General features: G+C 59.4%; 1 protein-coding gene across 2 annotated transcripts; it reads right to left on the bottom strand.

Annotated features, from left to right (window-relative positions):
* Window positions 1-2120: 2120 nt before the first annotated feature.
* On the bottom strand, window positions 2121-5997 carry PIM1 (Pim-1 proto-oncogene, serine/threonine kinase). 2 transcript variants are annotated; one of them, XM_068173608.1, is made up of 6 exons: window positions 5833-5997; window positions 5606-5712; window positions 5449-5499; window positions 4749-5115; window positions 3972-4148; window positions 2121-3506 (listed from the first exon to the last, which is right to left on the bottom strand). In XM_068173608.1, exons 1-6 carry the CDS (start codon window positions 5912-5914, stop codon window positions 3355-3357), a joined length of 936 nt encoding a protein of 311 aa, XP_068029709.1. In that variant the 5' UTR covers window positions 5915-5997; the 3' UTR covers window positions 2121-3354. The 2 variants fall into 2 exon arrangements, with proteins under 2 accessions (XP_068029709.1, XP_068029708.1); XM_068173607.1 differs by having other exon boundaries at window positions 5606-5997.
* Window positions 5998-12787: the final 6790 nt, after the last annotated feature.

A 12787-nucleotide genomic window follows, 5' to 3' on the forward strand; every position in this document is an offset into this window, starting at 1 on the left:
CCAACAGTCTGAAATCTCTTCCTGGTCCTGCTTCATTGTTTGTTTTTTTTTTTTTTCCAATTTCTGCATTGTGGGTGCTTCACCTGCTGACACAGGCGAGCAAGAAAAATTTGTGAATGGGAGGTGGGAGAGCAGTGCTGCCGCTGAGTCACCTCCCAATGGATAACTCCTGTGTTTTCATCCTCTCCTGCCTTATCTGATGGCCCCAAACTGCAGGAAATATCCTCTCGGTGAGGAAAAGTGAGGGGTGAAAAGGGCTCTTCTTTCCCCCAGGCCCTGTGTGCAATGGTGATGGGCAGCCTGGAGGGGAGAACACGAAACTGATGCTGTAGCTGCCCATCTTTAGTCTCCCATCACATCTGCCATGATCCTTTCCTTGTGGCAGAAACCTGGGACATGAATCTGGTGGCTCTTGTCCCCGTGAAGGTGTTACTGCTCAGGAAGGCTGGTGCTCAGGGAATCAAACATGCGCTGATCCTTTTCCAGAGAGGCTTGGGACACAAATCTGGCGGCACTTAGCCTTGTGAATGCATTGCTGCTCAGGACTGTTGGTGCACTGGGGGTCAAACACACACCGGTCCAACACCCAGCCCTCGGACAGGACTGTCCCTGGGCCAGCGGGATCTTGCTGGGGACACTCTGGCTCCGTCCCGCGCCTGCAGCGCGAGCCTGGGGGTGACAAAATCACCAGCCACAGGCGGAAGCCAAGGGACTATCAGCACCCAGCTCCACATGGGACCTGCTCGGTTTTCTAAGAAACACCGCAACAGTCGCGAGCGCTTACGGGAAGGGCGGGCCGGACCCGGCTCGCAGCGAGGCCGCGATAGCGTTCTGGTGGTGTCGGGGGGCACGGTGGCCACACGAGGGGCGAGGGGGCTCCATGGGGTAGCAGGAGGTGTGGTGGAGATGTTTGTGTTCGTGTAAGAGCAGCTTCCTGGATGGTCTTGAGGGGAAAAGAGAGAGAGGAGGGTAGATCCAAACCACATCTCAAAATAGGCCTAAACTTTGACGGCGTTCGGAGCTGTGCTTCCTGCTTCGAGCAGCCTCAAGGAGATGAAAGATGCAGCTGAGTGAAATAGGGGGAAAAAAAATAAAAAAAATTTTAAAAAACAAAACAAACCAACTTAACACTTTCTTCACCAAGGCAGAGACACAGACATGATAGCAGGTCACCCCACAAGGCTGGGATGTGGCTCCAGGACCCCCCATTCTCTCCTAGCAGCTCCATGGCTTGGAATGCAGGACAGGAGAGCCTGGGGTGAGCTGGGGAAGATGACTGCTCACTGAACATAGGGATATTAAGGAAATAGCCCTGGAGCAAGCCAAGGAAAGGAGGGTCCTGTTGTGTCAGATCTGGCCTGGGGACCTGCAAAGTCACCTATAGAAATGGAAAGCTGCCCCTTCCCTGGAACAGACACAGCACTGTGCATGCAGCAAGAGCTGCTCCAGGTCACGCAGAAACAGAGCGCTAAAATTCAACACGTAAACTGATTAAAAAAAAAAAACCAAACCAAGATAAGAAAACACACAAACAAACATCCCTGAAGTGCCGCAGAGCTGGAAATGGGGTTTGACAGTTTGGAGGGTAAAAAACTCGACCGCTGCTGATAGCGACCGACTTCTCGTAATCCGCAGATCAGCTTCCTCTGCTCCTCTGCGCTGGCCGAGCTGGAGGTGGGGACAGCTTCCTGCACCCACCAGCCCCCAGCATGCAACACCCAACGGAGCCGGAGCAACAGGATCTGCCTTACCAAAATTGAATTTGGCTGACAACATCCTGCGTTTCGTAAGGGCGCTTTGATGTTTGTTTACTCGCCAGCTCCAGCACATGCTCCGCACCAGCCTGCGGATGAATGGCAACGAAAAGGGCTCAGCACCTCTTTGATCTCTCCCAGGAGAGCTGCCAGGAGCAGTCAGCTCTGGAAACACCCCGTGGAGAGATGGATCCGGCTGTCCCTGTGGTTCTTTTAACTGGCTGGTCCCAGTTCGTGTTGGGGTGGGATCTTTGGAGTCAAGTCTGGCTGGAGACAAGGTCCCTGGAGTAGCCATGGTGTGGTCACTGGTACCCAACAACTCACAGCATATCCTCCATCCCGCCCCGCAACAAAGGAATGTCTCCATCACAGCAAGTGTTTTGTTTTTATTTAAAACCGCATAAAAAAAATAAGATTTCTCAATTCCCCTGTACAATATTAACTATTAACAAAACCCGCCAGCTACACACTTGGTTACAGGTACAGACTGGACAGTGCAGACAGCCTGGGCCAGCCCTCCCCTCCCCAGCCCAAAAAACAAGACACCCGTGGAAAAAAACCCAAATTCATCTGCAAACTGAGATCTGCACATGGCAAGGAAAGAACAGCACCCAGAACTATGTACACAGAGTTGGGGAGAAGCAGCCACCCCACACCTCCAGCAAACATCCAATGGAAACACGACAGGCCTGGGGATGGACACAGGACAGAAACAGAGGGAAGACCCGAATGGAAAACAGGGGGATCAGCAGCTGTAGAAGCAAGGCATGGGCTGGAAGCCCACATGAATTATAAATAAATAAATAAGTTATCCTAGCGGCTAGAATGCTTCCTTTAAAAAACAAACAAACAACAAATTTATGAAAATAAATTAAAAACAAAAAACTGGAAATGAGAAAAAAGGCAAAATGTCATCACTATTCACAACTGTACATCAAGCTTTGCTCCTGCAGAACTATGTACACATTTACAGCTGTTGGTTTGCATTGTATGTGCATTCGTGAGGGCACAGAGAAGCAAAGAACCCCAGAAAACCCGTGTGGGATGGAGGCACAGGAGGCGAGGCATAACCCACTTGGTTCCCAAGCATCTTCTGACCCATTTCCTTTCTTAAAAGGGAAAAGGAACTATAGGCCCAGGCAAGTCTCAGAAAAGCAGCACTGTAGGAAAAGTCAAGTCTTTCCTCCAGTACAGCTCAGATCAAACAGAAGGCACACAAGCAAAGGTACAAGGAGAAGGGACAGTGAGAAGGGACAGCCACTTTGCCACAGGCCCTGCCCTCCCCACAGTTTTCTCCCATTGAAGCTTTTCTTGCAGTCAGGTCATCCAATTTCAGCAGGTCAAGATGACACTTGAGAGCCTCCAAAACCAGTCCAAAAAAAATTACTGGTAAAATCTCAGAAGAGTCCAGGACAGCTGGCTTAGATGGTGGCTACCAGAACTTGGAAGAGCAGGTCCCCAGCCTAGCTCCAGGGCAAGATGTGCACGTTGCCATCTGAGAACCCTGCTCAGGGTTCTGAGGATCCCTGCTCAGTGCTATGGTCAAGATGAAAAAATCTGGTTTTCTTTGCTTCTTATGACCAGGAGCTGCATGCAGCTGTTACTTGTCAGGCTCCTGAATCAAACTGTGCAGGTGGATCTCAGCTGGTTCTAGGTGAATGTCCTGCAGCCAAGAATGGTTGAAAATGTCTTCCAACGACGGCCTGTCCGAGGGGCGCATGGACAAGCACCACTTGATGAGGTGTTGGCACTCTGGGGAGAAGCAGCAGCAAGCAGCGGTCAGTCAGAGCAGGCTCCCGTCCACCCTGTGCCACCGTGCAGTGTCCGAGCTGTGCCCGGCCCTCCCCATCCACCCTGTGCCACCGTGCAGTGTCCCAGCTGTGCCCGGCCCTCCCCGTCCACCCTGTGCCACCGTGCAGTGTCCCAGCTGTGCCCAGCCCTCCCCGTCCACCCTGTGCCACCGTGCAGTGTCCGAGCTGTGCCCGGCCCTCCCCGTCCACCCTGTGCCACCGTGCAGTGTCCGAGCTGTGCCCGGCCCTCCCCGTCCACCCTGTGCCACCGTGCAGTGTCCCAGCTGTGCCCGGCCCTCCCCGTCCACCCTGTGCTTGGGAGGAGAGCAGGATGGCAGCACATGTGCCACCTCCTGCAGCCACCCAGGGCAGATGAAGGCCCTCCCCTGCTGCCTCCCCCAGCCCCGTCCCAGAGCCGGGTACCCACCGAGGGAGATGCGCCGTCGGAAGAAGAGCTGTCCGCGGATGATGTCCTCGTCCTGCTCGAAGGGGACGTCCCCACACACCATGTTGTAGAGCAGGACGCCCAGCGACCAGATGGTGGCTGAGTGGCCGTGGTAGCGGTGGAAGCGGATCCACTCCGGGGGGCTGTACACCCTCGTTCCTGCAGGACACAGGAGCTCATCAGCCCCTCGCCCGAGCATCCCTGGGCGTCGCTGGCACCCGGCGTGACCCGCCCGCCTTCCCGCCAGCACGTGACTCTTGTTTACAAACTTTGGGTTGTAAAAGGAAAGCGCCGGTGCCAGAAGAGGGCAGCAGGGCCCGGGGAAGGCCCGGCCGTTACATGCGAGGAAAAAACCCACCTACGGGTGGGGAAAAACCCCGCCTTCCCCCCCACCTCCAACAATGGCAAAAAAAATTTTAAATTATAAACCAAGGCAAACAAGGGGAAAGGAGAGGAGCCCCAGCCCTTCCGCACCTGCAAACCAAACTGGCCGGTGCTCGCGTTTTGCAAACCCCCCCTCCCCAAGGTGTTTTTGTCACGCTGGCTTCCCCCGCCCCAGCCCGAGCCAGGCTGGGTGACGGAGGCTGTCAGCAGGGCCGGGAGCCGGCTCCCGTTTCACAACATCCTCCCCGTGCCAAACAGCAACTTGGCAGCAGCTGCAGAATTCATGCCGTCCCCCCGCCGCCACGGGGAAACCTCCGGAGTCCGGCCCGGCCGCGCAACGCCCGGCACCGGGAGTGCACCCGGCTGTGGGCTCACCGTCAAACTGCGTGTAGAGCGTGTCCTTGAGGAAGGTGCCGGAGCCGAAGTCGATGAGCTTGAGCTCGCCCGTGGCCAGGTCGAGCAGGATGTTCTCGTCCTTGATGTCGCGGTGCAGGACGCCGCAGTTGTTGCAGTGCCGCACGGCCTCCAGCACCTGGCGGAACAGCCCCCGCGCCATCTCCTCCGGCAGGAACCCCCGCTCCGTGATGAAGTCAAAGAGGTCCTGCGACGGCTCCGGACGCTCCATCACCACCACGAAGCTGTCCGGGAGCTCGAACCAGTCCAGGAGCTGGATGACGCCGTGGAAGCCAGAGCCCACCTTGTTCAGAAGCACGATCTCCAGAGGCACACGGCTGCCGCCGGGCTGCGGGGGAACCACGCTGCCATCAGCGGGGCTGAGCTACCCTCGCCCGCGGCGAGCCCTGGTGTCCCCTTGGCCCGCACCCACCGGTCCTGGGCATCCCCCCGCCCAGGGGAAGCTACGGTGTTTCCCTGCCCGCTCCCATCGGTCCTGGGCATCCCGGTATCCTCCTACCCGCCCCCATCGGCGCTAGGCATTCCCCGGCCCGGGATGCGCCGCGTCCCCCGGTGACCCCACACCCGCTCCCCCCGCGCCGTCCCGGTTTCCATCCTCCCGCGTCCCTGCTCATCCCCGCCCGTCACGCCTCGGGCTCTCCCGCTGGCCCCGCTCACTCACCAGCTCGCCCCACTGCGAGATGCGGTCCCGGGCCACGCGTTTAATCGCCACCTGCGAGCCAAGGGGAACGGCGGGATGAGCTCGGCGCCGGGATGAGCTCGGCGCCCGCCCCGCCGAGCCCCCTCCTGCTCCGCCCGCCGCCGGCCCCGCCACTTACCGGGGCGCCGTCCGAGAGGCGGATCCCCGAGTAAACGCTGCCGAAGCCGCCGCTCCCCAGCAACGGACCCACCCGGTACAGCTGCTCCAGCGGCTCCTTCTCCTTCCCTGTGGACGAGACCCGCCCGTCAGCGCTCCGCCCGCTGCCCCGGCCGGCCCCGAGCCGGGACGGGCACCCCCGGGACGGGCACCCCCGGGACGGGCACCCCCGGGACGGGCGTCCCTGACCTGGCTGTAGCTTGGCGGGGTGCAGCTCCCCGGCGGTCCCGGAGCGGAGATGCGCCAGCGAGGTGATTTTGGAGAGCAGCATGCCGGTGGCGGCGCCTGCGGCTCCGCGCCGGGCAGGGCTGTGAGGGCAGCGGGCGCGCGAGCGGCCGCTCCGCGCGAGGCCCGGCCGCGTGTGGCGCGCGGCCCCCGCCGGCCCCGCGAGCCGCAGGGCCCCGGGGGCGGGGCCGCGCGCAGCCCCGACGGGCGGGGCCACGGCCGCGGAGCCACGCCCCACCCCCCACACACCGGCGACCGGCGGCCAATGGGGAGCGGGCGCGGCGGCGGCGCGCGCGGGCCGCCCCGCGCGGTCCCGGGGCCCCCGGGCGCGCCCCCGCTCCCCGCCGCGCTCCCCGCCCCGCTCCCCGGCTTTTCCCGGGAATCGCCGCTTCCCGCGTGCCCGGCGCGCCCCGCTCTTGCTTCATCGCGCGCCGACCAGTGCCTGAACTTTTCCCCTTTCCAGTAAAAGTGGCCATGTGGCCCTTCCAGCTGGGGACTCTCGACCAACATCCCTCTTTTTTAGGTGGTTTTTTTTTTTCCACCCCCCGCCCCGTCTTCTTTTTTTTTTTTTTTTTCCGCAGAAGTCGCTGGCTGAGATGCCTCCCCGAGTTCCAGAGATAAGATAAATAATTTACTGGATGGAGATCTCTGATTACTCACTCTATTAGCATTTGGAGCAAAGAGCTCCAGCCGCTGGGAGCTGAATTATTCCAGACAAAGCCCATCTGGGCTCCTGCTCCTAAGCAGGACCGGAGAGTTCCTGGCATCCCACACATACTTGTGGGATGAATTGCTTGAAATCGAATGGGGTTTACTGGAAATGCTTGTGAGATCCTATCCCGTTTAGTGTTAAAAAAAAGGATTAAATAGAACCAAGATGCACCCCCCAAACCGGGGTTTGGAGCTGCAGCCCAGCCCTCGCAGTGGCCGGGAAGGACTCGCCACCACCACTGCCGCTTTTAGATTTACCCAGAATGTGACACATCCTCTTTCAGGGGCTGAGCCAACCAAAAACTGGAAAATCTACCTTCCGTTTTACCCAGAAAGTGACATTTTTATTTAGGGAAAAGTGTGGAGAATCTGATGCAGCGCCTCCATTCCTCTTTGTTTAAAATATATAATAGTTTAAAATATTTTTTAATATATTGTTGTTGCAATGCGAGGTGATGCAAGCTGAGAGTGGGGCAGAGGGGCAGGCAGCGCCTTTCTCCTGCCTTATTCCCACCCGACGCCAGGGCACATTTGGGACAACTGGTTCTGCCAGTCGCTGCTCAGCCGTGGGATGAGGTGACTTAGCATTTGGCCCCGAACTCATTATCAAATTCTTTGCCAGGATGATGAAAGGCACCGAAGGAGCTGCCCTGGCAACCTGTTGACAAACAGAGCTTGCCCGGAGCGGCCGGGCTTTCCCGGGGGCTGCCTGTCCCTGACTCCTCGGGAGAAGCAGCTCTGCCCAAACCTGCTCATTAGCGCCGGAGGGAGCAGCGTGTCTTGCAACCGGGATGAGCTGGGGCCAAAATCATCCTCGTGCGTAAACCTGCCCAGCTGCTCGTTTGCCCCTGACTCAGCGGCCGTCTCTTCCTGCTGGCACGCAGGGGCTGGGTCCCCTTGGATAGGGGGAAACCCCTCCTGGCAGGCGAGGGGAGCTCACTGCTCCGTGTCCTGGCCACGTGGAGCTGGGAGGCAGCCACGCTTCCCGGCCGTATCCATTTCTTTCCAGATTAATCCACCCAGATGCCTTCCTGTTCCCAAAATGACCCCAAAGCAGGGCCAGGAGTCACCCTTTCCCCTCAGCCTATTCCACGTGCTCACCTTTCCCCTGCCAGCCCGGGCGAGGCCATGGGGATGTGTCAGACATCCAAACCGAAATGAAACAAACCCCATCCTGTTGCTCTCACCCACTTGGCCCTCATCCCTGGGGATCACTTCTTTCCCCAGCCCTTTTCCCCTGGGATGAAAGCCGCCGAGGATGGTGGGTGCAGGAGAGCAGCCCACATCCACAACACACCCTGCCCTCGCACAGACTCGGGGATGTCCTGCGGGTCCTGCCCCTGTCCATCCCTGGAGCAGCCCCAGTGCTTGCCGTGAGCCCTCGGGGAGCAGTTTGCAGCCCAGAGGAGACTCCGCAGGGCTTGCAAGGAGGAAAACCCAACCAGGCCATGCCCGGGGAGAAACAGGACCCTGGGGTGGCATATGGAGCTGATGGCAGGTCTGGGGGAGAGGAGCTCCCAGCAGACATCAAAAGATAGTTCTGAGCCCTACAAACAATCCCGGCAGCTTTCAGGCTCTTCAGCGGCATTCCAGTCTAACCGGGGCTGCCTTGCATGATAATCAGGCTTAATTACTGCTTTATCGCTTGATTGCTGTGCTGGGCCCTTGGAGCTGCAGTGTTGCTTTCGCAGTTTACTTTTTGTATTTCCTCCCCCTCGCCTTCCCCGCCAGCACAATTAGCAAATAGGTGAAAACGGGGAGGGCCAGGGCGGTACCCAGCAGGGAGAAAGAGGCTCCCCAGGAGCGCCTGGGGTGAGGGTTATAATTCGGCTTTGCTCTGATGTCCTGGAACAAAACAGCAAGGTCAAAGCCCCGCCGGGAGCGCGGCCCCGCGCCAGCCCCACGAGCATCCCCGGGCGGAGGGGCCGCGGCTGCGGCGGGGCCGGGAGGATGCGGGGCCGGGAGCGCCGTGACACACAAGGGCTGTGGTTCTCCGCCAGCAGCTTTGAGTCACTGCGTGACCTTGGCTGAGTCTGCCCGTGGCTCCCGCGGCTCGGGCTCGGTCGCCCGCGGAACCGGCTGGCCCAGGGCGTGGGGCGAAGCACGGCACCGACCTGCGGGTCCCCGGGGGAAGCCCGAACCCTTCCTCAGCCCTTCCCGACGCTCTGACGGGCACCAGGCCCTGACAGAACCAGTAAAAAGGGATTTGAGGCATCTCAGCAATGCCCACTCCCCCACGAGGAGGGCACCAAGCCCTTTGCCCACCCAGGGCTTCTCCCAGCCTGGCAGTGGGAGCCCGGAGAGGGGAGAGGTGAGGAGAGTCGGGGAGCGAGGGTGCTCCCACCTACACGCAGTGAGCAATGCCTGGTGGCACCGGCCGGGGAGCGGGCGCTGCCCTCGCCCAGCAGTGTGTGCCACCTCTGGGACACTCCCAGTGTGTGTGTGGGGTGCTCAAAGTCACCCTACAGCCACAGTAAGGTGCTCTGGGGTCTCACATTTGGAAATGCAATAAAACGTGTGCGTGTTCCTCGTGTGGCAGTGCGGGTGAGGGACATCCCTGCAGGATGAGACTGATCCCGGGGTGCACAGTGTCCCCCCGAGAGAGGAGGGCTGGGGTCCCGTGGGTTTGGATCATGAGTGCTGGGAGCCAGTGAGGCACAGGGCGCTGGCTGGGTGCTGCTTTCCCTCCTCTCTTCATCCTCTGGGTCCCCCCAGACCCAGCTGGGACCACAAGGCAGAGCAGTGACAGCTTGGGGACCACACGCCACATCCCGGGGCGCAGGGAGGAGAAGGGTCCTGGCTGGACCTTTTGCTGCAGCTCCCCAAAACCCCCCTCAGCCAGCACCCTGTCCCAGGACTTTGGGTGCCAACTCCCACTGGCCAGTGATGGGGCCTGAGAGCAGGGCAGGAGATGCTGAGACCCATCCTGTTCCCAGGCAGGAGCAGCCGTGAGGATTTCTTCTTAATAATTAATTTTTTTATTTTTTTTTTTGTGTGTGTGTGTGTGTTTTTGTTTTGTTTTGTTTTTGTGTTTTTTTTTTTTTTTTTATGTTGGCTTTTTCGCGGGCTTTTTGGGGCGAGGTGTGCGGGGAGGCGGCAGCATGGCTAATCTGCTTTGTGAATAGAGCCTCACGGGGGGCGGCGGAGGGGATCGGGGAGGTGGAAGGAGCCGCATATTTGGGATTCCATCATCTGGGTGGGCTCCTTCTCCCCAGACTCTCAGGATGTGGGAAATGGAAGATGAAAGGAGCTGCATTTCCAGCCTCTCGGGTTACAATGTCTAAAGCAGAAAAGGGTGGTTGGGGAAAGAAAGAGAAGAAAAAGAAAAAAAAAGAGCGGGGGTAGGGGGGGAGTGGGATGCTACAGGGAAACCTGGGTTGGGAAATGGCCCGGGTAGGTTGGGGCAGGGAAAGGGGCGGCTGGGGCCGAGCCGCTCGTGTTTCACATCACGTCAGGGCTGAGGAATTTCCTCTGCTCTGGGGGTGCCTCGCAGAGAAAAAGGGGGAGGCTTTAAGGTTAGCTGGGGATGAATAATAGCCAAGAGAGGGATTAGAAGTGTTACCCAGGGGCTGCTGTTTACAAGCAAACCCTCCTGCCGAGAGCAGCAGGGGAAAGTGGGGTGATGGTGGGGTGATGGATGTGCCACCCACATCCCACCCCGAGAGCACAGCGGGGTGATTCCCCCCAGCCCCTGAGAGATTTTCTCCCCAGCACCAGCGGGGTCCCAGCAGCCGGTGCCCTGCACACGTGGCGTGTCCTGGGGTGCCCAGCCTGGCTTCCCCACGGTGTCCTCCTGTGCCCATCCTTCTGTCACCCTGAGTTGCAGACATCGTGCACAGGCAGGAGAATCCATGAGAGGGTTTGTGTCACCCCCTGGAGAAAGAACAGGGAGAAGGGATAGAAGGAGTGGGGAGGGGGCACAGGTTTCCTGCTGGGGGCAGTGCCCGGGCCTGGGGCTTGTACCCTGCTGGGTGATGGGAGCAAACCCTGGGCCTGGGCATCTCCCGGCATCATCCCACCACCTCCTGAGCTGGGGCCCAGGTTTTGTACCAAAACAATCCATTTTCATTTCCCCTTTATTGTTATCCTGGCTGATGCAAGGTCAAGGTGGGGAGGAGTAAAGGGCACCACATTTCTCCTGTGTTATCCCATATCATCTTAGGACAGCTGGGAAGGGATTGTTGCAGGTTGGAAGTGCAGCCTCCAAGCTGGGCCCAGGGAAACTGTAGGATCCAACCCGGCTGCCCACCCTGGGATAATGACAGAGACACTGGAATGTGCTGTGAGCAACTGGGCTCCACTTCCAGGGGCTGTTTGCTAGGGACAGGCTGTTCTCCCTGATTTAGCCCAGGGAAACTGAGGCACAGGGGGGCCAGGAAGCCCCTGTGAGGCTGGAGTGGGGAAATGAGCTTATTCCACCCCATAAAGGGGATGAAAGAGCAAGGGGAAGACGTGGCTGGAATTAGCTGGGTGCTGTTTGGAGGAGGCTGAGCTGGTGCACCCGCTCTGTTGGCCACTGGTGAGACCTCGTGCCCAGGTGAGCCCCCTGGCCGTGCCTGGGGACTTGGACCTGGCCCAGTGACAGCACCGGGGACTGGCACCACTTGGGGGGCACAAAATTCATCCATGCCCGAGGCTCGGGCTGGGTGCAGCCCCACCTGCCCCGCTTAACAGGTTTCTTCCTGCAGAGCATTTGCACAAGAAAAGCACCTTTTAATGGCCGTAGAACAAATGTTGGTGGCTAACTGCGGACAGGAGGGTGCTCAGCTCTCCTCTTCCCCCTCCACCCTGCAAAACCCTGCCTATTCCCAGGTACATTCCTGGCATTGCTCCGTCCTGGAGTGCAGGGAGGGCCCTGACCCCCTGAGCATGGGAAAAATGCCTGTCTGCGTGCGGGAAAGGAGGTGCAAATAGTGCGGGGTGAGGAGGTCAGCCGGGAAATCCCTTTCATCTTCTCCCGGGCCTTTGCCGACACGCGGCCGGGGAGCGCGTGGGGAGAGCGGGAGAGGGTTTTGTCTGCGGCTGGAAAAGAGGAGGCTCCCGGGACGCTCCTGCAGGGACGGATGCTGGCTCCGAGCTGGAGGAGGCTGAACCGCCACGTGGGGTGGATGGTGTGGAGGTGGGCTGGCCAGGTCACAGCGGCGACCCCCGGGATGGGCGATGGGTGTGGAGTTTGTCACCTTGTGCAGCTCAGCGGTCACCGGGCCCCGCCACACGCGAGGGCGAGGGGGCAGAGGGGCACCCCCACACCCCACAACGCCCATGGCACACAGGTAGCAGCTCTCAGGTCAGCCCACTTGGTGACACGGAGGTTCTTGGGTACAGGACACTGTCCCAGTGTCACCCCAGGGAGCTCTGAGTGCCAGAGTGACCCGAACTGGTGCTGTCCCATCCTGGAGAGGTCCCAGTGGAAACCCATCCCCATCTCAGACCTGACACTGCTGCAAAGGCTGGGCCTGACTCTGCACCTGGGCTGCTGCAGCAGGAAAAAATCTCCTGGCACGAGCACAATAAAAGGCAGGTCTTGCCCTCCCTGTTTGGCAAAAACCTCCTGAGTGGAGGAGAAGGGGGGAGCCCCTGAGGAGCCCATGAGATTCCGGGGCCATCCCATCCTCTGCAACAGACCCGCTGCATTCTGTCCCTCCTCTCTATCTCTGTATCCCACCCGGACAATTATAAACCTCTCCCTGCGGTTCGAACTCCTCCATCTCCCTCCCAGCAGCACCCCCCGGGCCATCGTCGTCATCGCTGTCACCTGCCCTTGTTGGCCAAAGGAGGAGTCCCAGCGCAGCCCAGCCCCGTGCGTGCCGAGCCGGATCCAGTCTGGCTTCCAGGAATCGGGGCTGTGGTGGGCGGCTGTGCCTGACAGCTGGTGCCTGGAGTGGCATCCGCTTGTCCTGATGTGCTCAGCTCCCGATCCACCCTTTTCCTAAAGCACCCACTGCTCTGTGGGACTCACCTCTCCCCAGGGGCTGCCACTGCCTTTCCCCAGCGTGGGACGAGGGCTTCTCCTTCCTGCACAAAGCAGATGGTAAAACACGGACTAACAAGATCAGAGATTAATCTGCACTTTGTTTCCAAATCTCATAATCATGTAATTATTCCCAGTATCGGGGAGGAGCAGGCTCCAGGCTCCTGCTTCCTCCTGGGCCACTTTGCATGGCGGGATGGTGTCAGGGGTGGGATCCTGCCTTGCTGCTGCTGCAGG

Source organism: Anomalospiza imberbis, chromosome 26 (genome assembly GCF_031753505.1).
Source record: "Anomalospiza imberbis isolate Cuckoo-Finch-1a 21T00152 chromosome 26, ASM3175350v1, whole genome shotgun sequence".
NCBI lineage: Eukaryota > Metazoa > Chordata > Aves > Passeriformes > Viduidae > Anomalospiza > Anomalospiza imberbis.